Here is a 19,572-nt window from a genome sequence, read left to right on the forward strand (position 1 = left end):
AAAATTTAAGGCACTTGTGAGGAAGCATTTAAGAAAATTCAGAATTTAAATCTTTTAGACTATTTCAATAAGCATAACCTAACTGATATTAAAGACTATTTGATTGTACATTGATATGATAAGTTTAATCAAAATCATTAGAGGCATTTTCGGAAAAAAAAAAGTATAAAATTGTGTTAAGTTCATTATATAAAGTAGTACTGCCCTTAAGTCAATTTTGTCCAAAAAATTGTTGGGACATCCTCAGTATATACCTACCTTAAATATATAATTTCGATTTTATAGTCAATTTTGCTTCTAGGGCCATAGTTGATCTCCATATGAGACTGTTATTTGGACCCAAGAGACCTTACTATGTGTATTTACATTAAAAATGTTCCATGATGTTATTATTTGATGTTATTATAATGATGTTATTATTATTATTACATTAAAAATGTTTATAATCCTTTAATGGAGGACAGGGTAGCTGAACTTGTTGGGGTAAGGGTCCTATAGTTCTTGGTTCAGAAACTTGAGGATTCAGTTATTCACCTGAGGCAGTCAATATTTATATCACAGCGGCCTCAAGAAATGAATCTTAATATCCCCACTCTGGGGCTCAATAGGTCCTCAATGTAGAACTTGAGCCTTGCAAAACAAATAAACCATAAATAGTGAAAGTACATAAGAAAGAGTTATACACATCTGTTGATTTTGAAAAAGTTAAAAACCCGAGGCTTCTTCTTGATAAATTTTTTCATTCGTCTAGCTTGTGAGGTCAGAAAATTGGGGATTCAAGTCGATGAAACTATTTTTCACTGCCCAACTAGATACTTAGCTTTGCTAATTGCTATAATGTCATGGAAGGAAGTTTTTCTGTCGTGAAAGAGGTTTTCTATTCACTGAAGGAAGCTGCATATAGGGTTGGATTTGTAGTCAGTGAGGAGAAAATGAAACACATAGGGAAAGGAAAACCAAGAATGGTAGGGATCAGCAGCCACTCGAGGTTAATTTCAGTTTACTATTATTCTCCCATGAGAGCAACTGAATTTTAATATCCTGGTTTTCAGGTGAACAATTACAATAACAGAACATAAATGGGAGGCTATAGATACTATTTTGGATTACAAGAGCACTTCAATAAACAACTACAAAGCGTTATCTCAGGTTATGAAATTACAAGGTACTTATCAGGTACGCATTAGCATATGCTCCTGAATTCATCCACCAACATGCAATTATAATTCTTGGAGATGGTGAAGCAATAGAGAGATTGTGTATCTTTACAAGGATATGGTTATAGACTGTTTCATTAAAGTTGAAAGAATAAATGAGAATCTTTACTAGAATATCTCTACACAACTTGAATAAAAAGAAGACTGAGGATAAGATGGCTTGTGAAGATGAAGAACAGTTGTATAGACAGGATTTTGTGAGGAGGAGGCCAATAATATCACAATTTTGGTAATTTTTCTTCTAGATTTTAATTTGAGTAAGAGTCAACTATATTATCATCAATATAAATGAGTGATTCACTTAGATTTCGAGCATAAATATTCATTTTCTAAAGTAAATTAAAAAAAAAAAAACACACACACATTTTGAGTAGAGAGAGAAAAAACACCTCAAGTTACCATTGAGCAACAACTACTCTTAAGTTGAGAAACTAGAGACAAGCTAAAAAAAAAAAGTAGAGAAGACTGAATTGAAGTTGCTGGAGTATCTGACTCATCATAGTTGTACGCCTGTATGTGTAAATGATATTCATGCACCATTAATTTTTTTTGTGTCTTACAAATAATGAAGATTGTTCAATACTCTTGAATTTCATCAAGTACAACTTAAAAAATTCATATTTCAAGAAAATATTAATTCTTCCTAACTTTTTATTTAAAATTATACATAATTATTCATTAAACTACCTATTAAGTACTAGGTTTCTTACTTGTTAAATTTGTCATTGATCTATTCAACTTTTCACTTCAAGAGAAATTGTTCCATAAAAAACAGTATTTAAATTGAGGAAGGATCATTATTAATATTAGAGAATTATCAAGGTTATAGACATAAGGGTAGGTACTACCAGCAATTAATACTTTACTAGAATCAATTATGTTTATATTTGTAATTTTATGAATATGAATTCCTTAACTTTCCTTGACATTTCTCACTTTACTGATGCAACTGTTTTCAGGTAATTGAATAATTTTTCAATTTGAAATATTACACGTCCTTCAATGCTAATGTGGAAGTTGACTAAGGATAAAAGTAGATTAGAGGATTTTTTATGTACACCATAAAATTACAAATAAAACAATAGTTAACAATACTACATTTCTTACAAATAAACTTTAATCTTACTTCGGTTTATTAAATGCTAAACAAGTTATACATAACTTTTGTAGGAGCCATTTAAGAGCAACAGTTAATAAAAAAAAAATGGTCAGCTAACCTGTTATTTAACAGCAATGCACGTAGAAGAATTGCAAAGGATTCTTATCTTCATTATAACACCGAAGAGTTACAGGCTCACAGTCATTCGAAGTCCTAACTTGATTACAATGAAATGAATTTAACTTAGCCAAGCAATAAGTCTCTTAATTGATAAAACCTTGAACAAAACATCTTTCATAAGTAAATCTTTCTACTTTCCCGCCAATGTTCCATATCCATTTTAATATGTACTTCTAAAATTTCTATAAACTAGGTAGATAAATTTATTATAAAGAATTAACTATAATCCAGGAGTTCCGGTAAAATGAGATCTAATTCCAGGAAAAGTATGGTTATTGGTTTTTGAAAACGTATAAATCCTTGCAGTAGTTATACATTATATGGTTTATTGGACCAATAAAACGTCTTGAATATTATAAAATAATATAAATTAAAAAATTACGAATCTATTGATGTTTTATTATAGTATTCGTTATTTATCTAAAAATTATTTGAGTATAATTAATCTTTTCAGTTTGGTAGCCCTGCATTGGATTGAAAGGACATGTTCCCGGTTTTATCATTGTAAAAGTTTCTTAAAGTTCTTTTAATTACATATAATGTGTTAGTTAATTCACGTAAAAGTGAAATATTATTGAGGTATAAGCGTTTATTATATTATATTGTTATTTATAATCACTTCTTAGAGCAGAAAGTTATATATAGCAATTTTCTGATCTGTTCCTGAAAGATTCATATTAACATGTTACTGATTAGCATACTTTTATCAAATTAAAAATCTGTTTCTTGAATTTCCCCTTATATCAATCATACATTTATTTCATATCATAATTGAGGTTCTTAACCTTAGTTTTGGATAATATAATTTCTATCCCTTATTCTAATTTTCAATAATACTATATTTGCTAACCAGTCCAGTTTCATTTTATTGTATTCTCAAAAACCCAGTTATCATATATACTCATTTTTTGTAATTTACTAAGTCATCATTGTGTTCCTTTACATTTTTCTTTGTTTGATTATATGTAATTGTTTGTTGATAATAAAGGAGGATGAGAAATGAAAAAACATATATAATAAACAAACAAATTCTTCTATCAATTTCATTATCCAGCAACATTTATTTAGTAAATTTGAATTGTGTTGTAAACTCTGTAAATAGCCCAAAAAATATGGTTTTGTAATATCAAGTACAGACCAATAAAGATTATATAGTATTTTAAAGATATATGTATGGTAAAATATTTCATTGATTTCAAATTTGAATTTTATAACATTTTGTATGCTATTAAATCAAAACAAAAAGATAGTGATTTTAAAAGTCTCTGAAAATGTTTTATTAATAATCGGTTAAATAAAAGATATATTTTGAAAACATGGTTTATATTTATCAGATTTACAATATATTCAACTATAACTTTCTAACATATGTTAACAACTTTATTAAGTAAAAATTTCTTCTAATATACATACATTTGAGATCAGATATTGTACAATCAATGCCACAGCGTTGTATATATATGATATTAAAAGAAACATATACATAAATATTTATTGAAGCAAGCAAAATTAAGAGCAACCAATAAGTAACTTATAAAATCATTTGGCTGACAAAGCTATTCCCATTTATTTAAACTATTATAACATAAAACATTATTATGATTAATTAATGTTTCAAATAAAGGTATAAACTTGGTTCTTAAGGAATAGAAAAAAATGATTAAGTAGAATGTAAAAGTCTTTTGACTCGTGTTCAATACATTAATTTTTTTTATCCCTATTCTGTATCCGTAATTGGTTCAATTTTTACAATTTGTTGTTAGTATTATTTTATTTTTATAAAATTGTTTTGGAATTAAACATATTTACAAATAAAGTGCAATGTAAATAATGGTTTCTGTTAAAGTAGTCAATATTTGTAAATTAATCATTTATGAATATTCATATAATTTGATTACTTTCAAGGAATCCCTGAAGATAACTTTTAAGTTAAAACCAACCAATACTTCGCTTTGTTATTCATCAATCAATTCATATTTTCTTAAATTATCTTTGTTCCAAATGATACAAAATTTGATTATAAAACTCTTAAATAAATAAAACAATAGCAATTTCTTAAAGTTTGTTGCACCCTTCTATGGACAAAATGAAGTATTTTATATAGCAATACAATTTATCTCTTGTTCCTTTTTTTAAATTTTAATATCATTCAATAAATTATTTCTTGTTTGTTTTTTCCCAGTAATATTCGCTACCAAGTTAATCATTGAATGTTTTTGTACAGTCCAGTTTTATTTTATTGCACTGTTACCATATAATGATTTTAGTAATTTACTTAGTATAATGTGCCTTTTTTATTATTTTTATTTAAGCTTAAATTACTAAACAAATTCTTCTATCAATTTCATCATTCTGTAATAATTATTTAATAAAGTTGAACGAATAGCCCCCAAAAATATGTTCCATGATATTAAGCACAAACAAATAAAGATCCTTTTTGAAGATATGGACTAAAATATTTAGTTATTATTTATTTTTATATTTTTTAGTTTGAAATATAATTTCCAATTCGTATTTTGTAGCATTTGGCACATTATTAAATGGAAACAAAAATATAGTTATTTAAAAAGCCTCTAGGAATTCTTGTTTCCCAACAATTTATAACCATATTTACTGATAAAAAGGAAGATTAGAGAAACCATGATTGTATGTAGTTTTGGATTTCACTTTTGGGCTGTAGATTATTCATGATAATTTTAGCTCAAATGAATTATTGTTTTATGAATACATTTATTTAGATATGTTATGTATTGTAAAATTATACAATGAATATGGCACATCTCATGCTGTTATATGTTTGATTTCAGCTGTAGTATGCTAGTGAGAAACATAAGAGGACATCGAGGATTGATTTTTCATCCTATGTTACATAGGTAAATGTCTTTTTTGATAATCTGGTAGTTTGAAAATGTATTATTAATTGTATGAGGGTAATTTAACAACCTATTCTGTTTTGAGCCCCAAGATTCTTTAATTAAAGATGTCCATAAGAAACAAGCTAAAGAATTGTGAACAGTCATGAAAACGTGCTACACTCTACTAATCATCCTGTTCTAATATTATCATGGTTGTGAAGTATCACTTGAAATCAACCATAAACGTTATTGTTGAATCAGATCATTGAAAATCTTCATGTACATTAATTAATAATTAGTTTCAACAGTTTTTTTTAATAAGGTTTAGACTATAAAGCTTAAAGAATAAAACTATATTTGATTTAATCAACAATGAAAAATACATATTACAACAATATTGAAATGAAGCAGTAACCAAATAATTTTATTGCAGCATGAACTTTGAATGACATTTAATTTTAGGCCTATATTATTCATCTTACATACAGCTATCAAATTACAATGATCAATAAAACATCCATTTGAAGAACAGCAATATTACTGAAAGGTCTTAAGCCATTTGCAACTAATATAATTTTAATGTAATAAACAAGCATTCGTTAGATAAAGATTTATGGAACTGTAGGATTATAAATGATAAAAGCTACAATGTAGTGTCTGATACTGACATTTTAAAATTTCCTAGAAAGCGAAGACATGAAAAAACCTTAAATAAATTTTAAAAATATAAAAGTATTGCTATTTTTTTAGAAATGTTTCAATTAATAGAGCTATTACATGTATAAATGGTTGATTAAGAACTTATAAATTAAATTAAATTTTTTAATTATCTTAAATAACTTATATTTCCAATATACTAATAATATTAACTTAATATTAATAGTTTATTACTGACATGGATTACGTGATCAGATTACAATTTTATACTGTGAACAATTTTTTTTTACAGACCCATTTTTTAAGCTGTGGATTTTTCTACTACTCTGCTTCATTTTAGGTTACCATTCATTGATTTTTATATTATAAATTTTATTCATTTAATAAATTTAATTTAGTTTTATCTAAAAATCAAACATGAATAATAGATAATAAATTAGGTCAAGTTAATTATCATAACTTTTGGGTACATATAATCTGATTCTTGATAATGGTATTATTCAATGTTACAGCTTTTTCCACTCAACAGTTTTTGACATAAAAAAAAAAAGAGAAAAGTATTTGTAGATCTTTAAATTCTCAAAACATTCTTTTATTCTTCAATTTAGTTTTATCCGTTGAAGTTGAAAGAAAATTGAAAATCAATATTCTAAACAGAGTTGATTGAATGTTTTGTTAAAAACATACTTTTTTACCCAATCTATATATTTTAAAAACAGTTAATATCTGTATAAGTCTGTAAAACTATTTGTAGCATACACATTTTGTTTAAACTGGTTAAATTCTCAAATTAATCTTGGCATTTTCTTAAAACATAGGTTGAAAAAAATACAAATATATTTAGATGTTAAATTTCAATAAGAGTCCTTCTTGCGTTGGAATAAAATATTTAACTATTAAAATCCGTATTCATTTGATTTTTTTTTTTAATCATCAAATAAAATACAATAAGATTCATGGAAATGATTTTAATATCAGCAGAAATAATATGTTATTTTTTTTTTCCTAAGGGCCAAAATAACTTATGTTGTAAAACAATTTAAATATGTATATGAAAGGAATATGGTCAATCAACATCTTCCATTAAATATGTATATATTCAATGATATTAAAACATATCCAATATAATCTTTGTCTTAACTTATCTTGAGAGTGATCGCGTCATAGTTAAAAAAAATTAAAATATGAAAGTATAAAATGATACTAATATTCGCAACAGGAGAGAATAATGTTGTTAGCAACTATTAATTGATTTCAGAGGATGATATTTTGAATGAAAACTTTGCTTGAATTTTTAAGAAAAAATCTTTATTACTGCAGTAGTTTCAGTGGATGCATATGTTTGATTATTTTATTTTATTTATCAAGTACTATTTAGCCATTGGGTTTTTTTTTTTTGTTTTATGTTTTACTATATAATTAGTAACTGTTTCTTTTTTATAGAGTATTAATTAGATTTTTTTAATTTAGTTTATTTATGTCTTAATCTTAATCAAAAAAAAAAATTAAGTAACTGGTGTTAAATAGAAAAATTTTAATTTTTTTTTCTAATAGGACATTGTTCTACATAAAAATCGGCTATGTACCAAATTATTTATTTTTTTAGTTATGTATGGTTATGAAAGACATTTTAACAATTTGGTCATGCTATATTATAGCCACACTTGATCTTGATTTTAATTTCGCCATTTGTATCAAAACTGTCAACCTAAAGCTCATAGTATTTAATCTTGTAACTTATTTATTCCATTATTGATGTGAGGAGAGAGGAGGGTTAAACATATATACTGTGACACACTGTATATATATTACAATATCTTGGAAGCATTTAATCTTTTGATGTAATGCAGCTGAAGAAGAAGTTTCCTTTGATTTACCTGTAGTTATAATAATGTGAACAATTTACAAAAAAAAAAAAAGTTTTTTAAATTTTATTATTTAGCATTATTATTGTTTTCAGTTGATTCTGACATAATGTGAAATTAAAATCAAGACCTTTTTAAGGCTATAACATAACAGGACACAAACGTTTTAAGTTTTAAAACATTTAAGATAAAATCCATTTATTATTTATTCATTACTCATCAAATTACAAATTTATCTATTGTAAAAAAAAAAAGAAAAGAAAAATCAATTTTTAATTTTTAGCTTATTTAATCAACTGTAATAGACAAACATGAATGGTATTTTAAAATTCAAAATATATTTATATATACATTAAAATAGCAATTAAACTTCTAGGCATCTAAATTCACATTTAATGTAAACATTTTTGCTTATATGAATTGATAGTAATGTTAAATATTCAAATATAATTTTTTAAAAATCAACAATCTTATTGCTCATTTGGATTACAATAAATTATCACAATTATTAAAAAACTATCATGCAATTGATAATTATCAAGAATTAAAAATAATACATAAAAAAGGAAAAAGACAGAATATTTAATACTATAGAGGAAGTATAAAGAATACAAAATTGGTTTGTTTAAGTTCAATTGTTCTTATTTTAAGATCATTTTTGGCCTATCCATTTGTAATAAAATCAACGTATAGAAACAAATATGAAAATTCCAGAATAGTTTTACATATACGCTTTAATATTTCTAACAACTTTCTTAAAATTTCATTCTACTTATGATTTACTAACGATGTTATTCTAAGAAATACAATGTAAACAACAAAAGATATAAAATCTAAATTTTCACTATATTAATAAAAAAAATAATATATAAGTAATAATTATTCTTTAGTTTATGTGTTCATGCTGGTTTCTGAACATAGAATCAGTAACATCAATTGCAAACATCTTCTGACAATAACATTAGAATAATCAAATATTTAGAATCAGTATTAACAATTTTAACTAATAATGATGGCTTAAGAAAATAATTTTTTAAAAATATATTGTTTTTTTCCCAGAAGATAAAGAAGAACTAAATTAAATAGCAGTTGTCTTAAATTTAAATCTTTTTACATTTTCACAAAAGCAGTCATAAATGATATGTTTTAGTTTACATGATATGTTTGCATTACATCCAGACTTTTCATGATATGTTTTTATTATTTGTTATTTTTTAACAAATATTTTGGCAAATTGTAACAATGCTTCATAAGATTTCATACTTGAAGCATGCCGAAGAATATCATAATTCTGTAGATTTCCTCTGAATGAGAATCATTTACTTATATTTATAAAAGCGAGTGATTGACATTATTATATATAAAATGATGAATTTCTAATATTTCTAAACATCAATGATCTAACAGTTTAACTGTTCAGTAATACTTGATTTCTCAGTTAAAGTGAATTTATATTTTAATATGAAATAGCTGTAATAAGAAGACTAAACCATATTTATTACCATCTGCACATTTATTGGGTATTGGATATCAGGGCTTGTAAAGAATTTTCGGATTCTTTTATTTAAAACATCTATAGATTTCAGAAATATTATGTTTTCTACCATCAATTTTTTGAATAGTTCAATTTTTATAAACATTCAAGCGATTATTGGCTTCACGTTTTTCATTAAGTTGTTTTAAAATGATAAAACTATGAATATATAACATTTGTCAGCCAATTAATTCAGCAAAGCTGTAATTACTTCAACTAAGTCTTGAATTGGGCTTTACAGCTTCAATCGCAGTTCAGTCAAATATAAATAATGCTATTTAGAAAATAATTGAGAAATTTCATGAAATAACTTACGAACTAAGATATAGATTATTATTGTTCCCTGTATTGCAGAGGACAAAGGGTCCCTACTCATTTCATTTATTCATATTGCTTATATTTACAACACGTCATTATAAGTGATGTAAGTTTTGAATACATTTCTTTTAATATAAATCTTTTCAGTGTCTTCAAAACAATGAATCAAAGAATATAAATATGTATGTATATACACATAGATTATTTTTGAGACTATTAGAATCTTATAATATGAGGAAGCACATCTCAATTAGAAGTATATTTCCCTTCATATACATGAATTTTTTATAAATTTTTGTATCACAACTCTATTATGGTGTTGTTTATTACTTATTAAATTGTAAATACAAATAAAACTTTAAAGTATAAATCTTTTTGAGTGAGTTTCATTGTTTACATTATTTTGTAAATTTGTTGATGTTTTTAAATTTTTAAATGATCCAAAGTAAATAAAGTTAATAAGAATCTATATATTTTTTGGAATTTTTTTTTCATGTTTATATTTAACACACAAAATACCGATAAAAAATATTATTTCAAACTCTATTTATGGCATTGTTAATATTTTTTCTTAGCATAAAATTGATTGATTAACTTATTTAATATTTCAATTATGTTAGTTAATAATACTGGCTGTTTAAGTACGTATTTAAAAAAAAAAAAAATCAAGGTTATTTCTGCTTGCATTGATAATTTTCTTTTACAATATTTCTTTTAACTTACTACTTTTAGTATAAACTTTCACTAAAATGTTTATTACAATAAACTTATTCAATTGCAGTAAATTTCATATTACAATCATATTAAATTCACTTTTGACCAGCTGTTTCCTCGGTTATTTTGGGTAATACCTGATGGAATAGTATTTCAATTATTTCATCCAATTTTCCTTTTCTTGCATGATTAAATTTTAAATAGTGAATATTTGTTGAGGAAACCGTAATAATAATGTAAGAAATTTTAATTACAGGTGTTCCCTGAATTGGAGTTAAATTCCTTCTATATGTCTTGTCCGTTCGTTAAAATTACTTTACTTTTACTCCTCATAGTTAAAAAGTAAAGTAATAAATTCACTGGAACTAACAGTGTTTCACAATTTTATGTTATAATATCTCTATATTATGGTATAATTTTCCAGTGAATTTTCGCTCTGTTGAAATTGCTGACTTATATATACAGATATCCATACATTTTGTGTGGTCTATTCATCTCCATCTGAACATAGTATTAGTTCATTGTATTTTTTAATATAAACTGTGAAATTGAATCTAATCAAATTGTACCATTGATATGGAAAGATTGTATTTGAGAAAGAAATTTAATTGTTTTTACTTACATTTTTGGAGTTTAATATAGTAACTGTTCCAAAATATATATGTTACTTACATTTTTGGAGTTTAATGTAGTAACTGTTCCAAAATATATATGTTAAGCATTTCATTTTGAATTCCATGTCATAACGTTTATTAATTTTTTATTTTAAACTGAATTTTATATTTAAACTTTTTCTAAATCATTCAGAGGATTCTGAAAGTTTGCAAATTTAAAGTTATTTTTCTCAAAACACTATTTTTTTTATTTCTCACACTTTTGATGAAACAATAGTTTCTTATTCTATATCCTTCAAACAATATCACTATTATTTTTTATTTATTTTTTTTTGTCATGATTAAGTAATCAAATTGCTTATTTAAAAATGATGGGGATAAAATATAGATAAATATAAAATATTTATTTATCAGAGACCACCTGTAATATTAATCAGCAATTTACATGAGATTAAATTAATGAAAATATTTCAACAATAATAAATTCAACAACTTCCAATATGGAGTATAAAAATATTTCATTTATTACCTAATTATGAAACTATATTTACTAAGGGACCTCTTGGATCAATGTGATCCAGCGATTCATGCGAGAAAAGTTGCAAATTGGAAATCATTCCAATGAAGTACTTTTTAGTGATATATGAAATTTTCATTTTTTTTTTTTAATAATAGACATCAAAGGCACATTTTTGCTGTGACAGAGCTGATGTGGTGTTTTAGTTATAAGCAGACTTGAGTCTCTTAATTCACAATATTCTATTAATTATATTATTATTTTATGATACAAATCATCAAATTAATGTTAAAAGTACATTTTATTTTTATGGTATATAAGACCAATTAAATTTTATTCTTTATTATTTACATTGAAAATGATTTCCACATTTGCCTCCAACTCGTTGAATTCTATACCTACATGGCCGGCCAACTGATATCCATTATGATATGTAATTTGTTATTGCCTTACCCCTAGGTAGTTTCCAATTCCTTACTTGTCTTAAAAAAGCCTTTAGAGCAATTTAATTACAATAATGATAATAATAACAAAGAGACTCATGAAATCCTTGTAATATAGTATATAACATATTGATATGTAATTTTATCACAGTAATTTTTGTTAATGATATGTAGTGATATGACATTTCATCTGTTAAATGCTAACTCTTATATTTATATTTTTTATAATGATAATCTTATTAAAAGGGATTTACATTTTTGTTATATGAACTGATTATGAAAACGTCACACAAAAATAAGTGAATCTTGCTAATTATTAATATAATTATAAGTAACAATTCTAAAAAAAACAAACAAATTAAACAGTTTTGAAAAATAGCTGTTGAAATATTATCAGATATTAAGGCAAAAGAAAGAGATTGCCTTGTTTATTTTTCTGTTAGTATTTTTTGGTTGTTCAAATACTAAGTGGATAAATGGCCAATGATTTACTTTTAAAACAAATTCACTGTACATTAGCCAGTTTTCCTTGATTCACTATATTTCTGAGCAAAGTTTTTATTTATTTTATAAAAGGATTACTTTTCTGGCCAGCCAAGGTCTTCTCCAACAAGTTCGTAGAATTTCTGATTGTGTTCAACATAAAATCTCCTCAATTTTGTTAGAACTTTTGGATCGACCCTGGGATGTCTGCGACCTTTGCTCTCACGTAAGCACTTATCTGCTGTGTCATTTCTTAAACAATAAAACCCCTTTGTCCTGTTGAAATAAAAGTTATGTCGACCTATTCTATGTTCAAGCCCAAGAAACGACTCAATTTTTTCAAGCTCTGATACTGGGTCTTCAATGAGTCTGTCACCATTCACAACAAGCAGCTGGTTTCGAGGAAATACCTAAAAAAAGAAGAAATGTTTGAGTATAAGAATTGGTATAGTCACTTTAAAAACAAATGCCTATTGTCTCAGTATATTTTGGACAATGAAAACTCATTTCTTTGAAATGTAACTTAAAAAAAAAATTTAAGGCAAATCATGTTAATTCCTTTAGCTATACAGTAACATAATTGTTAATTGGTGGATGTCTTTAAGAAATAACTCGATTTAATAGTTTAATAACTGCTTAATCTAACTTATCATGTATAAAAAACAATCTCTCCCATTAAGTCACGCCATATCTAAATATCTATATACTCAATGTAGTATACTTTCATTTTACTCATTTATTTTATTCAAATAAAAACAAAAAATCCAATGTAAAGTTTATGATTTTAATTTTTACCCTACCTTGCCATTTAGGTGTCGATGGCTAAAGTATGGTATAGTGTTTGCACTTACATTGGATTTTTTTGCATGCTTGCATAATAACTCCCTTCTGTGGGTTAAAGAATTTATAATTTTATCATGAGCTCTGCACTCTGCTTGCTCTTCTTATAGTTCAATTTATTCATCTTTCTCATCTGTCTGTTGGCCTCCTGAGAACATTTTCTTTCCTGTTCAAGAAGAAGTGGATTGTATATACAATGTTCTTCCACTAATTTATGAGTTCCTTAAAGTGGGGATAGTTTTCATATATTTTTAAACCAGCTAATTATTCATATTTTTTTATTCAATACCAGATCGGCCTGGTGGGCCTTACATGGTTAATAATACACTTTTTTCTTTTTAACAACTGATTATGGGAGGAAGGTATAGTCTCTTGCAAAAGACACCTATTTATAACACTATAAATATTGATTAATTGTAGATATAACGATGAAATATAAAAAAAATCATACAAATGAAAAATTAAATAAAGTAAATAGATAAAAATAATAATTCTGAATAAGAGAGAGAAAAGAAAAGTTAGTAAAAAAAGCAATGACACTTATAGATTTAATAAAATAATTAGTTGACTTTTAATGGGGAAAAAAACAGTTAATTTAAGAAAAATACAAAGAGAAAAATACATAGAATTGTAGTATGACATTAATAACATTAATAGAATTAGATAATTTATAGTCGGATGTCCTGCACCTGCCTTGGCTTCAGTCCACGAGATGAGGTTGGATTTCTCAAGTTGTAAGTTACTGCTTCTTTCACTGCCAATTACTGAAAATGGAATTTTATGTACCAATGTTTGATAAAGTCGTCTGTTGATTCCATTTGTAGTACCTGATACAATTGCCTATTTTTTACGAACCAAGAGGCGTCCATTGCGATTCTTAGGACCTTATTTTGAAATAATAATAATTTATTATTAAATTAAAATTAAATAATTTTTTCCTTTTCGTAAAGGATGCCGCTCCCCAGACTTCACACCCGTACATCAGTAGTGGCCACAGTATTGTTTTATAAATAAGAATTGTTGTTTCCAGTTTTATTATAGATTTTCTATTTACCATAAGATAGCATCACTAACCTTGTGTAGTTTTGGGTTAATTTAATGTTGATATGGTAATTCCAGGTAAGGCAATGATCGAAGTAAATTCCCAGGATCTTATTGCTTCACTGGCAGGAATCTATTGCACTTTTTTATCTTTGAGGATTAGTTCTGGTGGGTCTTGTGGGATGTGAGAGTAAAAACTTTTGAAGTTCATTTTTCAATGTTGAGACTAAGCATTCACTTAGTAAAGTATTGTTCTGTAACATTAAGGTTACTCTGCAAAGTATTATTATGTCATTGTGTTCAGAGAAAACTGCTGTACCACCACGAACATAGCTAAGGTGGTATGTATGGATTGGATGATATCGTGAAGATAGAAGTTTTTTTTTTTTCCGGCAAGACTCCCATTGGAGTTCTATACTGCCTTACCATGGTTGGGGGTCAAAGTTCTTCATTTTGTGGGACCGCCACTCAATGAAAAAAGACAACATCCCAGGCCGGATTCGAACCGGCACCGCCAATAGACATTGAATTGGTAAGACTGTATCTTAACCACTGAGCTATGGGCGGCCCAGATAGAAGTTAAACAGAATGGAAGAAAGGACTGAACCTTGTGGGGACTGGCATGGATTTAGCTAAGGGTAGAATTTGTATTATTTATTGTAACAGAAAATGTTTGGCAGTTGAGGAATGAGCTCAGACTATCGTATAAGTATTTCGTAGTGTCTACTTTATTTAGTTTGTATAGAAGACCTCGATGTCAGACCTAATCAAACATTTGTTGGAAGTCCAAGAATGTTACCAGGGTATTTCTACATTTCAAATCCGTTTATTATAAATTCTGATAGTCTTGTCAGTAGGTGAGAAGTGGAATGACTAAACTTAACACCAAATTGAAAATCCAGAATAATGTTTTTGCACTGTAAAAAAGAGAAAAGATGTGTTTTTATAACTGATTCCAGTAATTTTCAATAAATGAGTAATAAACTGATGGGTCTAAAGCTGCTGAGTTCTTTAGCATTTTTACCAGGCTTGTGAATTACTATGAGTTCAGCTTTCTTCCACGTATCGGAAAAATATCCAGTACATAGACAATTAAAAATTGACGAAAGGAAAACACAAGCTTTCCTGGGTAACATTTTAATAGCTATGACTGGGATCAAATCATGACCAGGACTTTTCTTTATTTTAAGCCTTTAAATCAGTTCTAGGATTTCTTTTGGGTTTTAAATTCAGATAAGAGCTGAACTGTTATAAGAGGGACATTTAAATACTTGTCAATATCGTCATTAACTAAATGCAGACCTCTTTCGCATTCTGTGTTGGAGAAAGCTTTCCTCAAAGAAATCTTCAAACACTATAGCTTTTTCAGTGTTGCTAGTGATGAATTCATCATTGTCAACAACACTCAAAATTTTCTCATTTTTATCCAATAGAGGTATGTTTCTCATGTTTATCTGAATAACCTTCCATATAGATTGGTCCTTTGCATCTAAATCATTTACATAATTCTGATATTTAGCATATAGCTATTTGTCCAGTTTTTTAATTGTGTTTTTTCAGGTAGTTCCATATCTTACTGTCTCTACTTAAACAGCTAATCAAATATATTTTATTAATTATTGTACTCAAGTATAATAAGCCTAATTTCATTTTACACGTTTGACGATAAATAATGATTATAAACATTTAAAAAAAAAATGTAGAAAACAAGATTGTTGTTTGATTTAAGTGAAAGTTTCAAATTATTACAAATTATTAAATCAATTTAAAGGCGGTGTAACTCACAGATCAGGCTAAGCAGAAGAAACTTAAAAAAAATTGCGGATAAAGTTTTATGAAGAATCTGGGATTTTTTAAAAAAATATTTATAAAATTTAAAATGGAAATGATTCAGTTGTTCTTATCGACGTTCACTGCGACCTTATAATTTAGAGTGCAAATAATTTTATTCCCACCACACTTTTTGATGATCTAAAAAGATCATTTTATAATTATAAAAATATTTTAAACCATAGGAGATTATGTTTCATTTAATCAAATTTAGAAATGCATCTAATAATTAACCATAATGCAAGATCAGTCACTAACTAATTCATCATTATTAGAGATTCGTTTATTTTCTTAATGTCGAAATTTTAAATAATGAGGTGTTAATAGTTGACTAGATTGATATGACAATAAGATAGTCGGGGGTGCGGCCAGCAAAGATATGCAAATAAGCAAAACTTATTTCTATATTTTTGTCTGAATTTCAAGCCTTCATCAGGGTGACTTAGGCAGAGTTACTGTCTGGAGTCTACTTTAGATCACACCTCTGCCCAAGTTGGCTTTAGATGGCAACTCCGCCCGAGTCACCCAAATGAAGGCATGAAATTCAGGTTGAAGTTGTCAGCACAAATAAATAAGTTTTGCTTATTTATTTTTGCTGACCGCACCCCCCACCATTTTGCCATACTTTTTAAATACAATTATTAATAATATTCTATTATTACCTATTATAAGTTTCCATTATGTTCATATGTTAGTTCTTAAAAAGGGTTTCACATTATTTTTCATCCATTAACATAAATATTTTTAACACCTTCATGTACTCATTGATGTGTTTATTTTCATTTCATTTCTTCAATTTTTAATCCTTCCTTGATTTTGTTTTTTAATTCAGAACTTATCGTAGGTACAGCAGTAGTATATTTTAGCTGTCTAAAAGACCTTGAGGGTAGAGAGAGCAAGAACTCCTGCTCAGTATTTATCTGATCCTATCTCCTCAGATTTGTTAACTTTTGGTTCTACCATATTTTTATTAATCTCAACTTACTTTTTACCTTTTCAGTCTAAAACAGTCTAGCTTTTCACCTCTTTTATGATAACATTAATTTATATTATCATGTTACCCGAAAAGTAATGTTTTTGTTAAAAATCAGTACAGATTTATCTCTCAATTCTTCGATTTATCAAAACATTTTTTGAAATTGTAATGATTTGAATTTAATATTTTTTATATTTGGAAATTTTTCTCCAGAACGGATTTGTGAATTTGTAGCAGATACATGAAAAATTAAAACTTTTAAATTATATCAGTACTCTGTCCGATATTATTGAGAAATTTTAAATTTCAGGTTATTTTCCATGCACTGTTTTATTGTAAATATTTTATGCTAAATGTTCTTTTGCTGTGTTATTGTGTTAATGTTATTGTTGCATTGAATTTTTTCCTGTGTTTGGTGTCATTGGTACAGAGATTTTTTCTGTGTAAAAAAAATAAATAAAGAATTTTACCCAGTCTACTGAGAAAGTGAAAATACTAAGCTTCATCTCTTGTGAAAAGGAAATAATTATAATTTACTTATTTTTTTTCAAAGAGTACTGATAATACTACAATATTTACCTCAAGCCATCTGTGCATGAAATTGTGGTAGAGGGAAAGTGCCAGGGGTCTGTATCCAGCATTAACAGACCCATCTGGCCTTATCGCCAGTTTCTCGAAAGGTGGTGATGGAGGCGATGTTGTTGCATGGCTCCTCAGCTGTGTGTAGTCTGATACTGCCCTTGTTACTGGCTCCCTCACGATGAGCAATAGTTTTACACTTGCATTCATGGCTCTGATTCTTTCAGGTACCTGATCATAAATAGTTATTTATTTAATGGAAATACAAAAAAAATCTCATGTTAAGACAAATACATTCAAATATAATTTAATAATAGTTTATTAATATTAATAACTGTCATACTAAACATATACTGAGTTCATTGCCCAATTTAAACTGGTATAGATAAATGGATAAACACATATCATCAATCCACTGGTAAAATTGCATTTCTGAAATTGTTTGCGACAATTGTATAGCTGTAGATTTCAGGTGATAATTATAAGAAATTCTTTATTCATTCTAGGACATGTCCCTTTAGAATAACAATCAAAAATATTTTTTGAGCTTTAGGGCGTTAGTAAAGCAAATATAAAAAAATAAAATAATTAAAACATATTTAAAAAAAAATGACAAATCATAAAAAAAGTAATTTTTAGGTATTTAAACAATAGACATATTGATAACTTGGAAATAAATATTTACAGACCAATACTTGTTAAAAATATAGATGTATACAAAAATTAATACAGCATTTTTTATAAAATTGTATGTAAATGTTCAATTAATTCAGGACCATAGCAAGGCCGTTTTGTGCTCTTGGTGAGTTTAGAAAATCTGAGCCCTCAACAGAGTTTGAAAAATCTGTCCCTTCCAATACCTGGGGACAAGAGGGGTCTGAAATATTTTTAGAATTTCTGTAAAATTGCTTATTATTTTAATATAAAAATACTCTTATCAGAGAAAAGTTAAACTTCAATGATTAATTTTGAAAATGATAATGGTTCATGGTCAATTTCGCAACCTCTTTGGTACCTGCACCCTTGGTGGGGCCCATCTCACCTCTGTCTAGCTACAATCCTGTATTAATGTGTAAATATATTATTATTAAGTTTTTAAGGATATCTATTCTAATTGTATTGGAACTGCAGGGAAGGTTAGAATGAGTCGTATTATAAGGTGGAAAGAGTACTGAAATGATGGATGGAAGAAAGAATAGAAGCGAATGGGAGCTGATAAGGAATGATTTGTCAAAAGCTATAGCTCGGTGGGCCATTGTATATATGACTGAGAATGAAGAGAGGTATGAATATAAGGAGATCTGAGATGTATGATGGATAGCAGGATTGGATAACTTAGTAGAGGAAGGAAGCCAAGAAATACTCATGACGACAAGAAGGATAAAACTACTTCATCTTCTCATAAAATTGGGAGATGAGATGCAGAAGTCCATAGGGATAGCAAAGATGAACGAAAAAAAAACACAAAATAGTAAATCTTGAAGTCACACCACTTTGCACTGATGATACGAGGGTGGTTTGAAAAGTTCTCGGAATCACTGCTGGATGTCAATGTTAGAGCAACGAGGTTCCCGCACAATAATCACACATCCTTTGTGAGTTAACACATGGTGTGAGTGGTAGTGACGACTCTTTGTTGTTGTTTTATGCATAGTGATTTGTGACAATGGAAAAAACTGAGTTTCGAGCAGTGATTGAGTACTTTGTAAGGAAAGATCTGAAAGCAAAGGAAATTCATTCCGACTTTCAGAACACACTGGGAGACTCTGCTCCTTCATATTCAACTGTTACCAAGTGAACCAGCGAGTGT

At 27.3% G+C, this 19,572-nt stretch overlaps 1 protein-coding gene across 2 annotated transcripts in view; it reads right to left on the reverse strand.

The window, feature by feature from the left end:
- Window positions 1–3,802: 3,802 nt before the first annotated feature.
- The window catches only part of LOC106692447 (Heparan sulfate 3-O sulfotransferase-A), a 153,719-nt gene continuing 137,949 nt past the window's right edge, over window positions 3,803–19,572 (reverse strand). For both annotated transcript variants that reach the window (XM_014438400.2, XM_014438401.3), the window contains 2 exons: window positions 17,763–17,993; window positions 3,803–12,906 (listed from right to left, as the gene is read on the reverse strand). In XM_014438400.2, coding sequence (XP_014293886.1) covers window positions 12,592–12,906; window positions 17,763–17,993 — 546 coding nt within the window. In that variant the 3' untranslated portion in view covers window positions 3,803–12,591. The remainder of the gene's footprint in view (window positions 12,907–17,762; window positions 17,994–19,572) is intronic.

Source organism: Halyomorpha halys, unplaced genomic scaffold (genome assembly GCF_000696795.3).
Source record: "Halyomorpha halys isolate HHAL.00 unplaced genomic scaffold, Hhal_1.1 Scaffold58.1, whole genome shotgun sequence".
Lineage (NCBI taxonomy): Eukaryota > Metazoa > Arthropoda > Insecta > Hemiptera > Pentatomidae > Halyomorpha > Halyomorpha halys.